Raw genomic sequence first — 22,146 nt, forward strand, 5'->3', positions numbered from 1 at the left:
AAAAACACAACTGGAAACAGCTGACAGCGACCACTGAATCCATTTCAAGTAGTACAAGATATTTGAATATATATGCAGAAGATTCCTGTGATGTGTACATTTGTAAAAATGCCTCATCCCCCATGGCTTCACTATTCTAACTCCTATTTCTCTGATAGTACAGAAACTTCTATCACCAGTGGGAGTCTTGTTACCCATGAGGCCACCCTGCCACTCAAACAGTGTGCTCCAATACACCAGCTGTCAGACACAAATTGACCATGAGACTCTGATGGATGCCTCAGAGGGCAAAAGCAGAGCTGACTTAAATATAAGTCACAAGAAGCTTCTTACCTGGCTGCCTTCTTTCTGCCAAAAGACAGCTGGCGGAGGGTTTCCCTTGGTGCCACAGAGGAAGGTTACAGTGCGACCCGGAGCTGTGATCTGGTCACGTGGTCGAACTACGATCTGAGGGGGCACTGCAACACAGAGAATGGATAGAGATCATTATCAGAGCAAAATGGAAATGTGTGCATGTATGTGAAAAAGGGGCTTAATCTAGTGACAATATGCCATCAGTGACATTGAGTGCATTAAAGGGGACCTACTATGTTTTTCCTTGCCATTTGTCAAATATATTGTTACAATATCAGATGTTTATATTGAACATGACCTAAGTTTTAAATACTGATTTTGCCACTTACGTTTTTTCTACTCTTGAGACAAGCTGATGTCTGATTATTATTATATATTTGATGGATGTGTTGGTATGTTGATGTGTATTTGTATCTGTTTCTATTTTCTGTTTTAATGTAAAGTTTTTATCATGTGTGATAATTGTTTTTAGTTTTAGGTATCTGTCCTGTATGTACCTGCCAGGGACTGCAGATGTAAACTAGCTAATAGCTAAATCTGGTATGAATCTTTTCTCATTTTGAGGAATATTTTTATGTATGGTCCTTGCTTAATAAAAACACGAAAGAAAAATATCCGCTTCAGGCACACTACTGCAAGTGTTTACATGCAAATGTCAGGAACACATGCAATTTCAGATTATATTCGTGCTGTCTGGTTGTAAAGACACTTTTTACGTGATTTTTCATGTAGAAACATCGCGAAAACAATCCTCGTGTACACAAATCCACAAGAACAAGCAAAAATCTGTAGTATGAATGCCAGGCCAGTAGTTGGTGGTGTAACTTTGTAATGATACACCATAAAAGCAATTTCAGGCCTTTGTCGTATGAATGAAAGGCCAAACACTTCATGTAAGAACTGTTGCCGTGTAGAGAGGATTTAGGTGTTCTTTAGTTCTATGTAATAAGGACAAAAAGTGTTTTTTGAACATTAAAATATGCAAATATGCTCCAGTAGAAACTGTATGAGTATGAACCCTAAAACTGAGCATAATAGTTCCCCTTTAAGCTGTGACAGGCCATCAGTGATGGCAGCAACTCATAACTGACAACTATCTTTCTCTCGTGCTCCTGACTCTTTATCTCTGCGTCACACAGACCAGGAGGTGTTGCTCTGGTGGCCTCAGCACTTAAACACTCTCAGAACAGGTCACATGTGGCATATCTTTTAAAGACAGTATGAATATGAAGGTTTTTCAAGGCAACAAACTCAAGAGAAGTTTCTCTCTCAAACACGAGCTAAAATTTTCAATTAACATAGTTCATAAACATAGTTCACTGAGGAGAATGTAAGTCAGCACCCTTGTGGCAGCTGATAAATCACCCTGCTGTTCCTCTATTATCAGCTGCTACTCGCTGTTAACCCTCACTTAGCTCTGCTCAGATATTCATCATGCTGAATCAAGGTTACTGATTGAATATTTTTACATAAGAGGATTTTGTATCAGGTACTAACACACTATGTCAAGGCAAGAGAGGGGAAAAGGTCAAAAAACAGAGAATGACAATCATGGTTGATAATTAACCAATCTTTCTGAGTTCGGATAGAGAAGAAAAAAAGAGAATCCTATTTATGATTTCAGCAGAGAAGCAAATATTGAGCCGGTATTTTTTCACACACTTGCACACAGCAGGTCCTGGCTGTAAATGTTTGGTTAAGAAATGACGCGAATGGTTAGAGGCAAGTTATCATCACTGGTGATTCAAAACAAGCCCATTCTTTTTGAATTATACCAAACAAGGCTCAGCACAGATACAACTCTACGGCATTAAAGCAATAAAAACAGCTAAAATGTTAAGCTTCTCCTTTACTAGAAAATTACTACTGTAGTCTCCACAGTCAGGGCAGTGTTTGCTCTTTGTTTTCATGGCTGTAGTGACTCTGACACATTAACTGCATTTCACTAGGAGGAACCAGGGACTACATTTTGTTCCTCTAGTACTTTTTGCAAGAACTAAAAACCTTTTGAGGAACCTATTGCATTTCAACACCAGGGTCAAATATAAGTTCAAGAGACGTGTTTATCCTTCAAAGGTCCTTTACTGGGAGCAAGAACTTCCTTAAAGTACAGGGACCTTAGGGGTTGAACATTTCTTATGGTTAAGTAGTCAAAGCACAAATTCAAGGGATAGTTTTTGTTGTTCTTTAGGCATTGCCATCAACACATCAATATGGAGGTGCAGAAGAAAGCCAACAAATAAAAAATAACCAAGTCTGGATTACTTTAATGGGTTATCTTACTAAGCATTTATGTGGAAATTGGAATCAAGTAGGAGTTGGAAAGAGTGACCAGAACTTATGAGGTGTACCAAAAAATCTTCAGCTGACCATTGCTGACCCTGCGAACAGTGCTGAGAGACGCTCAAAAAAACTAGATCAGGAGCTTCTCCAGCAAGCAGACCAGCAAGAGGTTTGATTGCCTGGAAGTGTTGCTGGGTCACAGGCTGGCACAGCCGTAAAAGAAATAACTTGGTTACTGTGATACTGAATGGTGGAAGACACAAAAACTGATGGCCAGTCCATTGAAGATTATTCAAAAATTGGACAAAATTAATATAATGTTGTATCATTTCAGCGCAGCGAGAAAAAAGTTTCCAACTGATCAGAAACTATAGAGGTGGGTTTGTAGGGCTGAACATTGGTCAAACACAAACCCAGCAGCTGCTTTACCTCAATGGGGATTTAAAGTCATGTCGGCCTACGCTGTTGTGAGCATTTATACTTGTGCAGTGGTGTGATTCTTTGCAGTAACACCTCCAAACACTGGTTGGCAGTTAGGTTTCGGTGTAGTGTTATGAAGTTTGATCGAATTAAAACACACCTGAAACACACTATAAACATGGCTAAATAGTGACAATTTCAAACACAAGAACACAAATCTGCTAATTACAACTGACAAGGTTCACAGACAAAAGACTTGTCTTATACCAGAAATCTTCTCTCAACAAATACAGCACAAGCCTGTGGCATATTCCATTGTATAAATAAGCCTGGCGGCTCAAATTAAAAGACTTTAAATGGCATTGTTTGAGGGCTTTATTGTCTTCACAATTTGTTGTATCTTATCTGTGAAATGAAAGTAAATTAAAGTTCTGTCTTCACAGAGGGAAATTATTTTCAGCTTATAAAAATACACAGGAGGTCTGCATTGCCAAGACGTGTAGTTACAATTCATGAAGAGGTGCACGTTACGGCATGGTAGAGTACATGTCCATGCAGAGCCTACGCCGTCAGTCCAGCATTGATTCAACACAGAAGTATGAATCCTTGTTAATCCAGCAGGGCAGCATGCACGAGACCAGCAGCAGTATTAGAAGTGGAGTGTAATGCTTGTCTTGTGTCTTGTTATGTCAACTGAATCAAAAAAAATGTTGTTTCCCTCCTACTAGTTAAAAAAAAGAGCAAGAGAGCACCCTAAAGAGAGTGAATGAGCGAAGGAGCAAAGAGAGCTACCTGGTGAACTAGAGAGAGGGAGAGAGGCCATGAGGGAACAACACATGTGAGCCAGAGAAACAAATCTCACTTTGCTAATTGTTTTATCATGGATATGAAGCCTATTAAACAAAAATAATGAAACAATAAACGCTCAACAAGTGGTTGAATTGGAGGCAGGTGTTCAGAGTTTTCAGCCTTTTTCTCACATTTATTAGAGCCGTGAAACAGAGAGGAATCTGTGTTGTGTTCTTGTGTGTGAGAATTTGCACAAACCTTAGTGGCTCTTAATCCATTATCAGACTAATTTAAAGTCCTCAGATGCAAACTGGAATGTGAAGAAAACGTTCAGCAGCTGGCTGAATTTAGTGGCTCCTCAGTGTTATTATGAGGGTGGGGCGACAAAATAGATCATCTGTGTCCTTGATTTGTTTGGCTTTGACTGATGCTTACTGGTTAAATTGCATGCCAGCGCAGTCAGTCTCCTATGCTTGGGCGCATGGGTGGAGAGTGTTTTTAAAAGGCCAGCCCAGAACCCACTGGAGCCTGAATCCAGGTTTGTGGGTCACCTTTATGATCCCAGCCACCAGGCTAATCAGATGTCTTTGAGCCAAGATGGAGGGCAGGAGGGGAAGTCTGCATTTGTGTCCTCTCTCCCTCGCTCTCTCTCTCTCTCTCTCACACACACACACACACACACACACACACACACACACACACACACACACACACACACACGTCTTTGATTTCTATTGATTCTGTAGCAAGTGACAGCCCTTCCTCCACAGGGGATGTGAATGCATAATGATGCCCTCCACCAGTCCTAATTGATTTCTCATCTTCCCACCTGATCTCCTGCTTCTCTTTCATTCTCTGTCTCAATTAGCATCGAGAGAAATGGAGAGAAAGAAAGACGGGGAGATGGAGATGCTTCCTAACGAATACAAAGAGCAGTAACAGAAAAAAAAATACTGAACAGCTGAAGTGAAAGTGAGAGAATAAAAGTTAGAGTTTCCATCCACATTTTCATCGATAAAATTGAAATTTGCACAAATGAAAGAAAAAACAAAATTGCGGAACTATTTAATGTCATATTGCACCTTGACATACACAGTAGAGCATCTGGGGTTTCTTGCAAACAGTGTGTTAAATTATTAGGTTTGTTATTAGGTATATACTCATGTAAACATGCAATAATTTGCCTTTCATTTATATTTAAAAACCCAATAAATGATAAGTCAAAACAGGGTTCACACACATTTTTACCAATAAATTTTGATGACTCTGAAGCAAAATTTTTGAGGCCATACATTCTCTGAACAACCATTGATACTCCTTATCCATGCTTTTTCATGACTATATAATAGTTTTTTAAATATAGTATTTAGCCGTACTATGTCAAATCATTTTTTAAGCCCCGGGGAGGTACTTTTATTTCGGTTTCGGGGAGGGAGTACAACTTGAAATAGCTCTATTTTGTAAATAAAAAGCCATGTTTGTTTTTCTTTTAAATTTTTTTTGGCTTTTTTTTCTTTAAAAATCGCCAAAAAGACAACATTTATCACAGCCAGAAACTGTACAAACAGAAATTGTCGTTGAATTTTCACATTTCTGACGGTCCTCGAACACATCATGTGTTATTCTACAAGTTGCGAAACCAAATTCCATGACTTTTCCAAAACTTTCAGGATATATGCAGTTTTCCCACATGCCTGGAAATTGCTATTTGCAAATTTTGTGACTTTTCCAGGTTTTTAATGGCCGTATGAACCCTGCCAATAGATGGAAAGATTCCTTGTGAGGGAAAAAAAATGACCATGACAGGTACTGTATTTTTTAACTTTGCTTCAATTTATCAGCAAAGCAATTACACTTACAGAACTGTTTGCTGACATTAGTTACCACAGAAAAGGCAGATGTCTCTTACATTTTGTTGAGAGGGTCAGAGTTTAATTGAATACTTAAAGGAGAAGGATGCACCATGCAAGATAAAGAAACCAAGATAAACAGTGAAAAATTGAAAAGTCAAGTCAGAAATACAGGTTGTCACTCAAAGAAGATGAGTGTGAAGTGCTGAAATTTTCTCTGACATGAAATGTTTTATATCTAGCCTTCCTCTTTGTGACTTGCCTTTAATTGCTCACCTCAGATGAGTGTACAAGCTTAATTTCATGCCCTGCATACACGTTTTGTTCTAATTTAGTTCTAATCTGCCCTTTGCTATCCTTATACCCTTAAAAAAAAAAACATTATTGTGTGCACGCAGGATTTTTCAGACATGGTAACCTATTAGCAATAAGCTATATACTGCTTTCCCATTTGCCAGAAGAGCAGAGCCATGTAGGTGAGCATGCCTTTGTGTGTGTGTGTGTGTGTGTGTGTGTGTGTGTGTGTGTGTGTGATGTTTTTTTTTTGGTGTGTCTGTTTGATGTAACAGACAAGCCAGCAAACAGGTAAACAGTATACAGCAGAATAGCCAGACGTCTGTGAAAACTTTACAGTGTTTACTTCTCTTTATTTATTTCCTACTTATTTACTCTCTCTTTCAAACTCATTGCAGACTAATTTGGATTAATTTGGAAGTTTTAGTGCTGCTTAGGAGGAGATGGACAGTATTTTGTGGTGGCCCTTCATAACATTTGCTAAAAAATTAGCACGTTTTGCATCAATGCCGAACGGAGCCAGAAGCGATATATACCTGCAACTATAGCAGTCATTTGACCTGGGGGTCAATGCCTATTGTACACATTCTCATTGCATTAAAAAGCCAGATGTTAGCGGGTGTTAGCGTTTCTTTTGTGCAGTGGAAACAAGACTTCAGAACACTTTCACCCTGGGCCCCTTCACACAGCAGGAGGGGATCCATGTGTCAACGTCAGGATAAATCACAGCTAAGATGGCCTTGGCCAGGGTGGGCAGGGTCACATCCTGGGATCACAGAAGCAACATCCCAGTAACCCTAAAGGTCAAACATGATCCCAGTGTTTCGGATGTGAACCACAGAGTGCAATATGGGCCAGTGGCACTGAAACCCTGCCTGCACTTCCTGGCTCCCTGTCACGACTGATGCAAGGCCTGAAATATTAACGAAATGCAGTGTAATACACACTTCTTATGTAATGCGACTCCAGGCTTGTGCACATACACATGTGGTAAACACACAGGACCTAAGAGGCTGCATACGAGCCACAGTGCTAAACAGGCCATTTGACAAAAACTTGTCAACACCTGAACATTCTCCCCTCACGCCTGACACGTTGCCGAAACTTTGACCCACATACAGTGACAGCTTAGAATATTCAGGCTATTAAAATGCCGTTTTTGGTGCGCTACGCACCCGTGTCTGGAGAATAACAATGTTTGATTTGAGGAGGCAAGCCGGCACATTGCCTGAGGCTGTAATAAATAATTAGCAATAATGGGTGCACTCGGCGCGACACTGAGCTTTAGATTTAGGGCAGGGAGAAACATTAGCATCCTCACATGGGATGGAATTAGGGAGATGGATTGGAACAGAGCAGCTAAAATATACATGACAAAAATCAGCAAACAATGCCTGCATGTCATGGAAGCTGTTTGCACAGAACAGTGCTTGTACAGTAATTTAGTATTCTTGGCTGCTGGCTTTTAGGTATGACAACTTTCATTTTTTAAAGCGCCCTTAAAAAATGATAGAAAGATTGTCACTGCTTATCAAACACCATGGCACCTTGATTTTTAGATTTTTAAAAAATATATAACCAGGTCTTCAAAAATGATAGCACATACACTGATAAGTACGAGAGGCAGGAAGATAAACTGAGGAACATCTAAATAAAGAATAGAAACCCTTGAGATAGGAATTTAAAGGAGTCTGGAGACTTCTTTTTTTGCTGGATGTCTCCAGAGCTGTGAGAACACGTAACAAGGCTAACATTCCAACAGGAAGCAAAAATAAACAAGGTCTGTGAGTTTCACTTCCATGCTTTTATGATAAGAGTCAGACTGAGGGAGGAAGGTTTTGTCTGAGTGTGAAGTGCGTTGTCTCTTTGAGTTTATGTGTTTCTGTGTGACTCCTGCTAAAGTGAAGATATATACGGCCACTCCTTCCTCTTTAAAATGGCCATTTAAAGTTTAGCCTTTCAGGGTAAGCTTAGAATAGGTGGTGAGGGTTCGAATTACTTTAATAATGGAATCAAAACACAAAATGTGTCTGTAGAGAGTTCTGTGGCAGGTCAGGGGATCGAGGTCATGCAACAACTTAGCGGAATGCCAAGTCAGACTATATATTGTATCCTAACAAATATTAGCCTGTTCAAGACGGAATTTTGTGCCGTTATGCCGCCTTGCCTTTCTGTATATAACGTTGTTACATATTGTAGTTATGACACCGAAACAAGCTCTGGGTAAAAAGTAAAGCTGGACAGTTGATAAGTGTGTTAATTTGAACATGTATAATGTTGGCGAATACACCACAAGAGATTTAGAAAGCAGCTGTTAGCAATTAGCAGCTAATTCAAAGAAGAAGGATAGGGGCTGTAAATGTCCACAGCGAGATTCAGGGGCTCCTTGCCCTCCGAGCAGAGAATGAGCCACCATGTAACAGAGAAGGTAAATGATTGTGATTGACATGTTATGTATTTCTTTTTGTTTAGAAAGAGCTGCCAGCACTTATATTATATGTCACACTGGAGGCTGACACTGTTGTGTCACATGTCAAGCCCATCATGCCTCTTTGGATCATCGGATGCCGTAATGCATTGTACAATCACGCACTGGAGCGGAATGATGCCGCCGTTGTTTGATTCTGTGTAAAAATGCAAATGTGGTATAAAGAGGGGACTTTACTGCAGCCCAAAATGTGATTGTGTCAAAGCGGTGATAGACTGGTGTCGAATGATGCCACAGTTATTTGGTTCTGCGTAAAAAAAGCAAAGGTGGCACAATAAAGGGACTTTGTGGCCTTATCATGTGATATCTATGTAAAAACGGCTATTGTCAAGGTCTGCAACAACAGGCACAACAAATCTGACATGCTGTTTTGTGGCATCCAAGACCTATAAAAGGCCATTTTTTTGCCCTCATTTTCAATTTTGACATTCAGAATTGTTGCAGCTGGTCCTTTTAGGGTCATCCCAGATCAGTACCTGGGAATCATGGTCATATGCTAATAATAAAGGAAGTAGTGTGCCCTTTATGTAGCGAGGCAGGAAGTGACGGTGTGGAGGTCAAGGTGGTGGATGGGTGTGTAGCGAGTTTGGCTAAATGCAGGGAGACATAAGATGCTGACTCAAGGTGTTTTAGGGGCCGTTAACACAGCACGGGTTCTTGCATGAGACATTAAACTTTTGTCCCACTTTTGCCTTTCGTTCACATGACAACAGCGTTTTGGGGGCCTGAGAATGCAAACTTTTGAAACCAGGTTCCAGACTGTAATCTTTCGAGAATGCCATAAAGTGTTGGCATTAACAGTAGTCAGGGGTTTTGCAGTCATACAGTACTGGAAATTCGTGTCTGCTGGTGGGGTTGCTGATCCCCTCTTTAGTGCAGCTGGGTTTTAGGAAGGAACATAATCAATGGAAGATGCTTAAAAACTAAATAGAGCAGACACATGTTTGAGCCGGCTCAGCTGCTCACCACATACTGTGCTCCCACTAAGACAGATCAGAGGGCGCCATTTGTTCCACGGCGGCTGTATGAAGACGGTGTGTTGCTCAATCACATAGCAAAGGCAGACAAAGTGCTTACAACCAAAAGCATCTTACCCCCTCCACCCCCCCAAATGCACACTTGACGTGCGATTTGCACCAACATACTGAAGCTATCACACATGGGGGAACACGAAAACACACACACACACTCCCAGCAGGAGTTCCTCAGGGGCCTGGATGTGACAGGCAGCTGTCACAGTCCCACGCTGATGCAGACAGCCTGTCTCACACACGTACGCTTGAGTTAACACACTCTCACGCTGCTGCTAGGTGAATCTTTGGCTTTATCCTTACATAGAACACCCTCTCTTTCTCAGACACATACACACTTTTTCCAGAAGCTATTTCCATTCTGAAGTGATGATCGAGGAAGTGGTTACTTCATAATGAACTCTAACAGGACCATAATTCATCTTTGCTTTTATTTAATTTGGAGTGGGACCTTTGTGCCCACAACTCCTGCCTATTTATCCAACATCAATATATGAACTGGAGGTCTGGTACAGTTTTAAAAGGGCTGAGTGTGAGTTATAGAGCAGCACTGTGAGTATTTGCTTTTAAACTGTTGAAGCAGCCACAGGCTACAAGACAAAGAAGTTGACCCTCATTCATAGAAAAGTCACCCTCACTCTGTCTGTACATAGAATATCAAAAGCATTAGTTCTCAAAATTTGTGATACAACTTTCAGTTTTTTTGTTTGTTTTTCCCTTCCTTAACCTTCTTTATTTCTCTAGTCCTGGGGCCTCATTACAGAAACCTCCATAGTCTAAAAGCATACTTTATCCCAGTATAGGATGACATTTGGGATGTTTGATACTACAAGCTACTTTTACACTGAAGCACAACACACATTTCTGTCTATAAATCATATTGTTAAAGTGCATAATTTGTGTTTAAACTGTAAATTTAAAGTCAATATGAGATATCATATTACTTGTATGCGTCAGAATATCACGTTAAAGATTTACAGCTTTTACTCTGGATTTTTTTTTTCAAAAATAGTATATACTTAAAAAATTAAGGATATTTTGAGGAACAATGACAGTAATGATTTTTTAAAAATGTAAGTAATGTTTTTTAAAGCATCAATTTATTCATTGGTATGAGTTAATCATTAATAAAAAAATAAATAATTTCATCTTTTTTGTTAAAAAAAAGACCATTTCTTGTCATTTTTACAATCAGGCAATTTCTGCATTAAGATTCTTCATCCATTTGAACAGACAGAAAAAAAAACAAATGGTTAAGTATCCTAATCAAAAAAACGTTCTGAACGGGTTAATTTAAGATAGGACAGGCATATTTTTTTCTGTAATGAGGCCCCTGTTCTGTACTTTTTATTTAGTAAACAATCCAAACTGACTATGGAGCAAATAAAACATTGCACTCAGCCTCTCCATACAGCACCTCTGGTGCATTTGAAAGCAAATGGGCAACTAGAGCAGATTACTTTTTGGTATTGTCATGTCAGCGAGGGCTCAGTGGCGCCTTGTTCCCCCCTGCTGTGAGAGGATTGGTGTGCTCCAGTTTATTTGCTGCCCTGCCCTCAGCCCTCCTCAGGAAGTCCTGATCGCTATCATACATGCGCTATGGTCTGAGGTCTTGTAGAGGGAGCGATCCAACGAGCTAATCTGTTATTCTGACCGATGTCAACATGGAAATCATGACCACGTAATGCGAGACATCCGAGAACTCCATCTAACACGCATCAAGTCAGATGAGGAATCTGTGCTTTAGAAAATGTTCATATTCTCCTCTCTGCTCTCTGACATTTCTCTGTTGTGATGAGTATATGAGAGTTTAATTTCAGTGATTTGGGCACTCCACATCTATCCCATTCACCCAAACCTGTATTAACCCTTTTAACCTGGAGCTACGTCACTTTTCTTCTGTCGCTTTTAGACGCCTGTCTCGTGTATTAAAACCTTTGAACCCCAGCAAACTGATGATTTCTTAACTTGGTAATAGATGCTTTGCAAATTAGTAGATTTAGAAAATTATTTTTAGAAAGCTAGGGAAAGATGTACAGGGAAAAAAGAAAAATGCTAGGGAAAAACTGAATTCATAACCATCATAATTACATATTTAAAATCAAATTACCAAATTATTATAATTTTTTTAAGCACACATATTTTCAGGTAGTTTTCTCGTACTTTTTGATAATTTTTGGTTCATTTCTTCTTTCCTTGCTAATTGTCTTTTTCCCTTAAGTTTAAAAGAGATCAAGCCTATTTGATCAGGTTTCAAAGAGTTAAGATAACTTTATGTCATGTAATGTTGATCACTGTGGGATAATTCACACTGTTTGCTCACATTTCTTCAAACCTCAGAAGTTTCTCTAATGGGCGTAAATATGCCGGTGCCCTCTGCTATTGTGTGTCAGAGCTTAAAAGGGTTATTTCATGCCTACGCACATGTAAAGTGACTGAGAGGCCGAATAGATGAAAGGTTTAAATGATGTCAACCTTTAAAGCATCAAGGCCCTTTCAGAAATGTACAGTGAGGAGTCAAAACAACAGATATACACCGAGACAACCCGCTCTCCAAACAAACACTCCAAACTGCTCCTGAAACCCCTCATTTACACTCCCTACTCTTTATTCCATTTCTGTCGCTGTGACAGTGCAGAGAGGAACCGTCTGACAGCCCATTCCTCAGACACCTGGGAGGAATTGCATCTCCTTCTCTCAATTACATGTTTGCCTTCCAGGAATGCCAATGAACAGCTCCTCCACTGTAATGCATTGTGCTGAAAAAACATTTCAGCTTCCAGGGTAAAAAGGTTTACTTTGGTCGCTTTAGTGTTTATTTTTAACTCTTCACAACACACAACTGAAGCATCCCGTGCTTCCATTCATTCACAGCTTTTTGCCAGTTAATCACCATGAGTGCACTGAACAATTAGAAATGATATCATGCCCAAGCAGATGGTGTTATACGATGAGTCGGTCAGCTTCCAAACTACACTGCTCTGTTAGCTGTAAAATGACTATTTTTCAAAGTCTACATGCACTGGGGGGGTGAAAGGACCAGCTTGGCAAGAAATGTTACACAAATTGCAAGAAATTATTAAAATGTGACAAAGAGAACAACCTGAAATTTTGTTCTAAAAATGGGGGGAGAATTGTTTGGAAAAATTATCAAAAACTAGGGAATTGTTCTAAAAAATATATTAATAAAGAGTTTTACTGTACAATTAAAAATAATGCTGAAGAAAATAAAAAAAACATAAATATATATTTTTTATTTTCTGCATTTTTTTCTCATTTGTGTTTGTTTCTTACTTTTCTTTTTTCCCTTATTTTCAGGCAATTTTCTTGTAATTATTTTTAAACTTGTTTTGTTTTTACTTGTTTTAAGCCGCTCATTGCCTTCCCCCAATGTTTGTGAAAACAATTAAGGCGATATGTTCGGGTTTCAAAAGGTAAATACCAATTAAGGCATTATTTTTAGCTAAATTAATTAAATGTTTTTTTTAAGCCTTTTTAAGAATCCACAGGAACCAGCCACCTAGACGCATCACCGGAGCGCAGTTGTGAAAAATCAAACGCCTCCCTGAGTTTTCAGAGGTACTTAAATACTAATTGACTGTTCTTTATCCCTAACTGGCAAAAAAAAGAAAGCAACAGTAGCAGCAGAGGTTTACCTCCAACATGGCATCTTAAGTGTCTGTATCCGTATAACTCTCTTTCTCTCAAACACACACATACACAGATACACACAGATACACACACACACACAGATACACACACACACACACACACACACACGCACACACACACACACACACACACACACACACAGATATATAAGATGGGATGAAATGGAATACTCACTGGTTGGGCCGACTGCGATGGAGTGATGCAGAAAGGGGTGGAAAAAAAAGAAAATAGAAAAAGAAAGATGAATGAGAATGAGGCGATGAGCTCATGATGAACTGGATGAAATATTTCATTAAGACAGAGTGAAACTTTGTAGCCACTCAGGTGTATTCAACATGAATAATCACTGCATGTGAAGTGAGTGTCTGCTGTTTAAATGAAGTGGTCCCACAGGAAAGGAGGAGTGGGAGGAGGAGTGATGAGCTGAATGTGGACACACAGGTGAAGATAAGATGCTGTGCTCTGATTGATCCGTGGTTTTAGACATTGGGGGTTAGCTATTATCCCTAATACTGCAGCTGCATGCACCAACCCACAATCAATCTCCATTTGTCTCACAGCTGCTGCAAGAACGACTTCTTCATTCTGCTGCAAGTAAAGTGCATTTATGCATGTGCAGGGGCGCGTACATGTTGCTTTGTTTGTCATTGCATGCATGTGGATATAGCATGTGAGCATAAATGTGTTGACAGATGTTTGATATGTAGTTACATACTGGAGGGCCCGCTCACTGAATTAACAGTTACAGAGTAACACTCTAAATATTCTCTTTTATCATCACAAATGACAGATTTCTCTTCCGAGTGCCGCTCTTCAAGGGACTGACTTTATTCTAATGCAATTTCACTGCTTTTTGATCTCGGCTTTTTCTCTAGAGGGATGATGAGCCGACGCTTGAAAGGAACTTAAAATCCATTTTTCATTTTTTCCTCTCTTGTAGTTTCAGTTAACAGTGTGTTAGCAGTGGCATTATGGGGAGTTTTAACCAGCCATAGTGTCTGCCTGGCTCTCTATTCACTGTTTTTTCGACATTTTTTCAGGCAATATTGCATAAACATTGTACAGTGGCCAACAGGGGCAAACATGGTGCAACTTAAGAAAACATGCAAATAGGAAAAACACAAGCAAATTAATAAAACATCATCAATTAGAATACACATGTGCAGCATCTGACCTCATTATGAAACCACTAAAAAACAAAAAACATTTATATTTATATTGTTAGAACAGCGATTACTACAGTCCTATTTTCTGCCTGAAATGCAGTTTTCAGGCAGTTATTCTGTTGTATTATGATTTAAAGTATTATCTAACATTAACCATTTTGCTATATTTATTCATCTGTCTTTTCTATTTATTTGTGTATTAAATTGTACTTGTGTATTTATTTATTCATTGATTCATTCATTTAGTTATTTGTTTATATATAACAGACTGACTGAGTGACTTGTTAAATGAATGTGATTCACTAAAACGGATCATTCTGTTTCAAGTCACTTCTTACACACTCTCACCATAATTTCTATCATATACGCAAACCACTAGACAACGGAGCGGCTGGTAAAACCATCTTACATATTAACTCATTTTCCAAAACCACTGATGGATGGACGACTCCAGAAACAAGTCAAAATCTGCAACCAAAACAAGTGCAATATGTGCTTTACAATTAAGTGTCATCTGGAAACACATTGCATTGTAGCGCATTTTCTTAATGTGTGTGCTGTGGTATTTGCAGTGCATTCTCCAAATGCTGTGCATGTGTCTTCACACTGATAAATATGTTTTCTTAAACTGCAATCTGAGAAAATTTTCTTGATTTCTTTTAAAAACCTGGAAAATATAAAATTCGCGACTTACAATTTACAAGTTACAATTACCTGGAAATTAGCAAAAATTTTCAAGAAAAAAGGAGTAGTAAAAAAAACAAACAATGAAATTGCTTGGGGGAAAAAGTGCTAAAAACTGAAATAAAATAAATAATAGTAAATAATAGTAGTAGTTTTTTGATCATTTTCTTTTTTTTTCTCTTTTTTACTTTTTTTACTTTTACTAATTTCTTTCAATTTGAGGGACATTCATGCCAAGTTACTAATTATTATTATTATTTTTACCATAATTTGACAGAAATCAAATGAATTTTCTCAGTTTTCAAAACATTTAATTGCTTGTGAAAGATGTTTGAATGCAGCGCAAGAAAGCTGATGTTGCTCCAGGTTTTAAAGGGTTAATTTGTTTAATTCGCTTTTGTGTTCTTAAGTAGCAGCGTGTTTGCCCCTGTCCTGGAAAATCTTCAAAATCAAGCACATGTAATTCATCAAAAGAGCAGCAAAATAAGAGGATTCTGGTAGGTGAGATATTTTGTGATTCATCATAGAGAGACTGTCCATCTGTGCAATTAATTTTTTCATGTATTGAGTGTTACAATCAAATTTTTGCCAGTGCAGAGCTGCCACCACTGAAGTTTCACTTGTTGAACGATACACATTGAAATAAAGCCAGATAAGAGTTTTCGTAGTTGGTTGCAGATCTGTCTTTGTGTTATTGAAAGAATGATATTGTCAGTTAGAAATGTATCAATATATTGGAAATAAGTACATATTATGTCACTTTTTGTTTTTTTCACACATAATATTAAATGAAATGAGTTGCTATGAGGATTTGTTTTTGCAAATTAGACATTCTGCAAATCTGCTTGTTTTCATTCTCAAATTTTAACAGCTCCAGTATGAGTGAGCAGCCAGCTGGCACTGTCACTAGCTGGATTCAGTCGCTACAACAACAAACTTTAACTGAAACATTTCTGATGCATGCACATGTCTTACCGTGCACTTGCAGGGTGCCCGATGCCTCGGCTTTGCCAACGCTGTTCTCCGACACGCAGGTGTAAGTGCCCTCGTCCTCCCCTCGCACCTGGGTCAGACGCAGACTGTTGTCGCTGCGGATCTCAAATCTGGAAGGAAAGTGATACAAAAGAAATTAAAGAAAATTTTAAGATTATTTTTGCCTTGAACAAAGGCTGCCACATAAAATAATACACACAATTTGTTGAATTTCTTTTTAATTTTTCCTTTTTGTAATGCAAACTGCAAAGTTTTCTGCTCCGTTAAACTTTTAAAAAATGGGACAAAGTGAAATGTTGTGCTGTCAGGCTAAGAACTCCTGATGGTCAAATACTATCAGCTTTTTCTGTAAAAGCTACAAATCAGAACACTCTGTCTGACGATGTGAGGAGCTGCCGCTCTGTCAGGACTTTCAAAACCACCTTGGAATGACTAAAAAAGCTACTCAGCTCTGTACTCTCTGAACCTGAACTCTGGACTTTTTAACTGATTTTTAATCTGACAAGCATTCACTTGTGATGTGCTGCTGTGTGTAGCTTTGTGTTGTGTGTTTTGTGTGTTTTTTTGTTTACTTTACATCATGTGCTATTGTGCGTGTTGTTTGTCTTGTGTGTGTTTTTTGTTTGTTTGTTTTGTCCAACTTTACATTATGTTATTGGGCTGTGCCTTTGTTGTGACCTGCCGAGGGACTGCAGATGCGAACAAACTATAAGATACAATATTGTGCATTAAATGTTATCAATTATGATTTAAACTGTACATGGTCCATATTTAATATCTAAATAGATAAATTAAGTAATCTAATGAACACTGCAGCAACAATATGTATGTATATCATGCTGATATTATTATTATTAATTTTATTTCATCTTGTATGGTATATGTGATTTGCTCAGAGCAGCTGTTGCTGTTGTGTATGATTAGTATTTTCTGTCTGTTCAGTTAATCTCACAAGGCTTAAATTAATTCTGTAAATTGTTGATCTTGTTCAACTTTGCAACAGTAACTGAGGGAGGTGGGACTAAGGACTGATCAATTATCATGGCTCCATGTGAGCTGGGCTTTGTTTCAGTTTGTTGTCCATTACCCTGCCAAACAGAGGTAAAAAAATCTTCTCTTTTGTTTTCTTTGATAAACTCAGTGGAAATACATCCACTCACAGAGATTATTTTGTTGAATTAATCACCTTTTCTCATCCTGCCCTGCTTGGCACAGAACTTACACACACTTATACATGCAGGCGGTTGCTCTCTGATTGGAAGCTGTTATATTATCAGTGAAATGATAACTACACTTGTTACCAGAGATGCAACGTGCTACTCAGTTACACCCCGGCAACCAGCACGCATTGTTGGTATGATGATGCATCATCAGGTCTGACAGACAACGAGAGAGTGTTGTTTCTAGCGTACCTGCCCCGGGGCAGCTCTCCCTCCTCTCTCCGCCAGCGGACAGAGGGAGTCGGGTCTCCATGCACCTCACAGAAAAAGTCCACCGTGTCGTCTGCCAACACCACCTGGTTCACCGGCTGTTTGGTGAACACTGGCCTCTCTGAAATTAAACAGAGACAGAGGAGAGAGGATTAAAGTGTGGTGCTAAAATTAAATTTCAATGACCTCTCCAGGGTAATTAGATTGTTGCAGCAGCAGTGACTGTGAGAATAAGACAGATAGTGACCACTAAGGAAATAAAATGTAAAAATAAACCAAATCATCACAACTAAACTTAGTAACACTGTCAAAAGAGAAGAAGAAGAAGATTCTGCATCATTGAGAGTAACAGGCCTGATACAGGTACAGAACACTGTATAACACAGGTAAGAAAGACAACCCACCAGAGACATATGTCTGGAGAGACAGATATGCAGTTTAAGCTCTTATCATGATCATAATCACTTTTAAATGCTGACATCCTGGAGAAATTAGTGCAGATGTTACTTTGCAAATTTGACAGATGGCAGTGATATTAAATATAAGATGGTGTGTCAGGCCATGCATTTTGCAGCCTCCATAAATTGATAATTTGGTTATGTCTTGCACCACAATGTGTAAAAGAAGCAGCATCTGGGTGGTTGTGCAGAGGAGGAGGAGGAGGGGAAGGAGGAGGTTTGGTGGGACTGAAAAGAAAATATCAATCCTCTATCTGTTTCCCTGGATCAATACACTTTTTGAGAATGCTGCTGAGAGCAAAGCAGAGAATCAGAGAGAGGGAAGGCAACAGAGAGGTCAAGAGAGCAAAGTAAAGGGCAGCTGAGAAGGAGACATTCATCTTCTGCTCCAACAATATCAGCCCAAAAGAAAAGAAATCCAAAGAAGAAAACAAACAAAACAGACAATAATTTAAGTCCAGCAGATGAATGACAAACTCTTATACTGATTATTTACATGGAAATTTACATGGAAATTTAAATATCTTTCATTCCAATTTAGATTCAACCTTGACCATAATTATTTAAACATATAGATGTTTGCATTTTGGGTAATTAGAAAACTAACCATGCTTTTGTTAACCAGAGTTGGGCTGGCTAAGATTTTTGAAACAGTTTGATATTAAGCTAAACACAAGACAGGACGGGTTTACTGAACTTTACCAGGTATCTGACTTGATTCAGCAGTCAGTCCTCAATGGAACATATTGACAGTATCCCAACAGAAAGTGTCTATTACGTGACACTGTGCAACACCGGAGCTCTCTGTCCACACTGAAGCCACAAAATCTGCACCTCTGTTACGTTAAGTAAACAAACCATGCAGCTTTCAGTTGTGCACTCGAGATCAGACTGGAGACATGAACTTTAAAAAGATAAATGAGTAGCCTGCTTGCCATCTTCCAATGTTTGTAAAGTTACTTTCTAATTCAGAAAACATGTTTTATATTGTTATATTTACTGGAAATTGCATACAATATATCCAAAAGCAAGTAACGTTAGCCTAGCTTGTTTTCAGCCATGGTCCTAGTAGAAACTTTCTGCTTCCCAGCAATCTCCCTCCAGCCAGCTGACACTGTGTTTAGGTTTTTGTAGTGAAAAAAGGAGGTTCTGTGTAAATAATTCCTCATTTCAACTTCATAAATCAGCTGGTCCTCGTTCACTCCGGCGATCAAAGCACTCAAAGCAAGCGATTGCTATAAATAGTAACACAGCGTCCGCCTAAAGTTCAGCTCACAAAAACACCAGTCAGCAAGGACAGCGCTTTTGTTGGCTTCAAATCCAAACTTTGCTGTATTGGTGCAGTTTTAGTCTTTTTAAGAGAATAACTACATGTCGCCATGTCTCCTCTCTTCATCCCAAAAACAAAACAAATGTGAACCGCTCACCCCCCTCTGCTGAAATTTGATCTCTCTCATGTTGCTGAGACCGGCACAGCAGTTAATTACACACAACCTGTATGACGCTAGTTTTTTTTAAATAGTAAGTTTAGAAACATGATATATTAATCACACTGTCATATTGCTATTACTGATGCATATTGAATTGTGACTAAGACTACTTTTAAACTGCCAGAAAGAGACATAATGCCAAATGCCTGTTCAGGTTGTTTGCATAAATCTAACCGATTTGAACTCGCACACCTGACTGGACTGGCAAAACCGGAAATGAACCCAACTCTATTGTTTACATTAAGTCCCATATATTTAATTTCCCATGCAGTTCTTGCATGTTGACCATAATTTAATGAGATGTTTTAAGACTCACTCACCAAACACCACCAGTTCTGCAGGATCGCTGTCTTTCTCTCCAACCATGTTGGTTCCAACACACACATACATGCCAGCATCACTCTTCCTGGTGTTGGAAATCATCAACTTGCCTCCTCGGATCTGAAAATGATGATGAGAAGAGGGGAAGAGGATAGGCAAAGAAGGAAATGGATGAATAGGTAAGCGAAGGAGGACATTGAAGATGACGAGGAGGAGGAGAGGTGGTGGCGGTGGTGGAGGAGGAGGAGGGAAAAGAAAGAAGACAAATGGAGAGAGGTTGGAAACAGGATATTGAGGCATGTTCATCTAGAGAGAGGCCACGCCACCATGTTCAGTGTGTGTCATGACAGATGGCTCCTCTGCTGGTTCCTACGCTGTCTGACAATGGGTCTAGCTCCAGGCCAATTTCCATAGAAATATCTTCCACCACTCTGTGTGTAATAATAGATGCATTGATTGATGCTGGCATATCGTGTGCACACACATGCATCCCAAACAGCAGGTCAACATATCTCGTTTTTATTCTGAAGTTATTTCTGATAAACACGCCTGAAGGATTCAATTAAATAAGCAATGCTGTCTTTTAATTATCAAGAATGATGGAAAGGGATTGATTCTTATTAAGGGTTTCTGATCAATAATTAAAACTCGAAATTATTGATTGCTCAGTAGCTCTAACATCCAAAATGCAGAATCCTGACAAGTTGCAGTGTATTATTTGTACAAACACAATTTGTACAACAGTTCACAAATTCAAAACCCTTTTTCTACTAGCCCATCTAGTAGCCCATGTACACTGGTTTTTTAAAGGCTGGAAAACCCAGTAAAAATGGCTATTTACTCCTTTCCCATTGCCAGTAGAGCAGAGCTGTGTACATGGCTCTGCAGCAGATGAGAATGCCTTTGTGTGTGTGTGTTCACTGAACTGTCATGTTTGACGTCACTGACTGGCAAAAATCAGATTATTTTGAATAATGAAAGAGGGCTTCTTGGGTGGAGACGAATGGTATTTTATGCTGGCACTGTGCCAGCAAAGGGGCTAAAATAATTTGGGTGTTTCTTCCATTGAAGCTGATGGGAGGAATTATTCTTGATTGTAACCTTTCCTATTAAATAAAAAAGCCAGATGTTAAACTGTAAAATCTGACAAGTTGATGTTACTTATTATAATCTTGGAAACCAATTGCCTTGAAAAAGGAAAATTAATATAAATTAAAATCCAAATTTATGTTAACTTTACATCTAAGTTGGACTTGATCAGGATGAAGAGGATTTCGCCAGTGATGAAGTGATGTTTGTTAACATGTTTAAGAAAATACAAATATGACTGACTAGTTGCAGTCAGCAGGATACAGATATATAGCACAGTAAACTTTGTTTACTGAAGTTGCTAAAAGACTTAAGTTAAATATAACTAAATTTTAAGTAAATTTAATAGTTTAGGGGGCGGGGGGGTCAGTTCAAACCAATAATTTTCAGAAAAACTTACAGTGATCCTTTCGTCTTTGTCATTGACTCGGATGTTGTTTCTCTTCCAAGAGATGGTGGGCTCAGGATGGCCTCTGGGAGGGATACACTCCATGACAGCCGGCTCGCCTGCTGCTACCACCACGTCACTGGGCGTCTGACGGAAGTCATCTCTCAAAACTGGGAAAAGGATAGAAAAGAGGAAGAGTAACAAGGTTAGTTATTATGTATACAGACTTCTTAGCTGATTGTGGTTCTGCTAACTTGCAGCTGACAGTCAACCTGTTGATGTCACCTTCAGACCATGCATACATGGAGTCAAAAACAAACAAACATGACTGCAGATCAAAAATTACTATCACTTCTTGCAGTCTGATTGAGTAGAATAACTCAGAACATGATGGGACATTGCTATCGATACTGTAGGACTGAATTCAACATTGAGTCCCTTTGGTCTTCATTGACTCTGTGACATGTGTGCTGCATCACACCACATCAATAATGAAGGCTCTTACACACAAAGTAGATGAATTATTCATTCTACCCTCACACACACACAAACACACTCCCTTGGCAAATACACATGTATAAATAGATTTGGATAGGTGGAAAGGAAAATTACTCAAACAACAGTGTCATAGAAATCAATGGTATCAATTGCAGGAGGCCACTCTAAATATGCGATTCAGAAAACACTGTAAGAATTTTGTTTTTATGGAGTCTATTCATAAAACAGAGACAAACAGTTTTGTCTTCGAGTCAGCCCGCCTCTTTACTTCTGTCAACATCTTGTGCCTGTAACCTGGAGGCATCAGGGTTTCTCTTTCTCATCTCGGTCTCTAAGGCTCTGTGAACTCTCATATTACACGTGTGGAGGATGGCTTTGTAGTTTCGAATGATGTACACCAGTCTACTAGGAAGAGGCCAAAGCCACAAAGGCCCGCAGGCTCAGTCTG

At 39.0% G+C, this 22,146-nt stretch overlaps 1 protein-coding gene across 4 annotated transcripts in view; it reads right to left on the reverse strand.

Moving 5' to 3' along the window:
• The window catches only part of robo3 (roundabout, axon guidance receptor, homolog 3 (Drosophila)), a 125,347-nt gene that overhangs the window by 47,100 nt on the left and 56,101 nt on the right, over window positions 1–22,146 (reverse strand). For 2 of the 4 annotated variants that reach the window (XM_042499030.1, XM_042499029.1), the window contains exons 3-8: window positions 21,213–21,370; window positions 19,723–19,843; window positions 17,437–17,575; window positions 16,007–16,134; window positions 13,356–13,367; window positions 334–458 (exon numbers count right to left, since the gene is read on the reverse strand). In XM_042499030.1, the coding sequence (XP_042354964.1) occupies window positions 334–458; window positions 13,356–13,367; window positions 16,007–16,134; window positions 17,437–17,575; window positions 19,723–19,843; window positions 21,213–21,370 (683 nt within the window). The remainder of the gene's footprint in view (window positions 1–333; window positions 459–13,355; window positions 13,368–16,006; window positions 16,135–17,436; window positions 17,576–19,722; window positions 19,844–21,212; window positions 21,371–22,146) is intronic. The other 2 variants (XM_042499032.1, XM_042499031.1) reach the window with 1 other exon arrangement.

Source organism: Plectropomus leopardus, chromosome 13 (genome assembly GCF_008729295.1).
Source record: "Plectropomus leopardus isolate mb chromosome 13, YSFRI_Pleo_2.0, whole genome shotgun sequence".
Taxonomy (NCBI): domain Eukaryota; kingdom Metazoa; phylum Chordata; class Actinopteri; order Perciformes; family Serranidae; genus Plectropomus; species Plectropomus leopardus.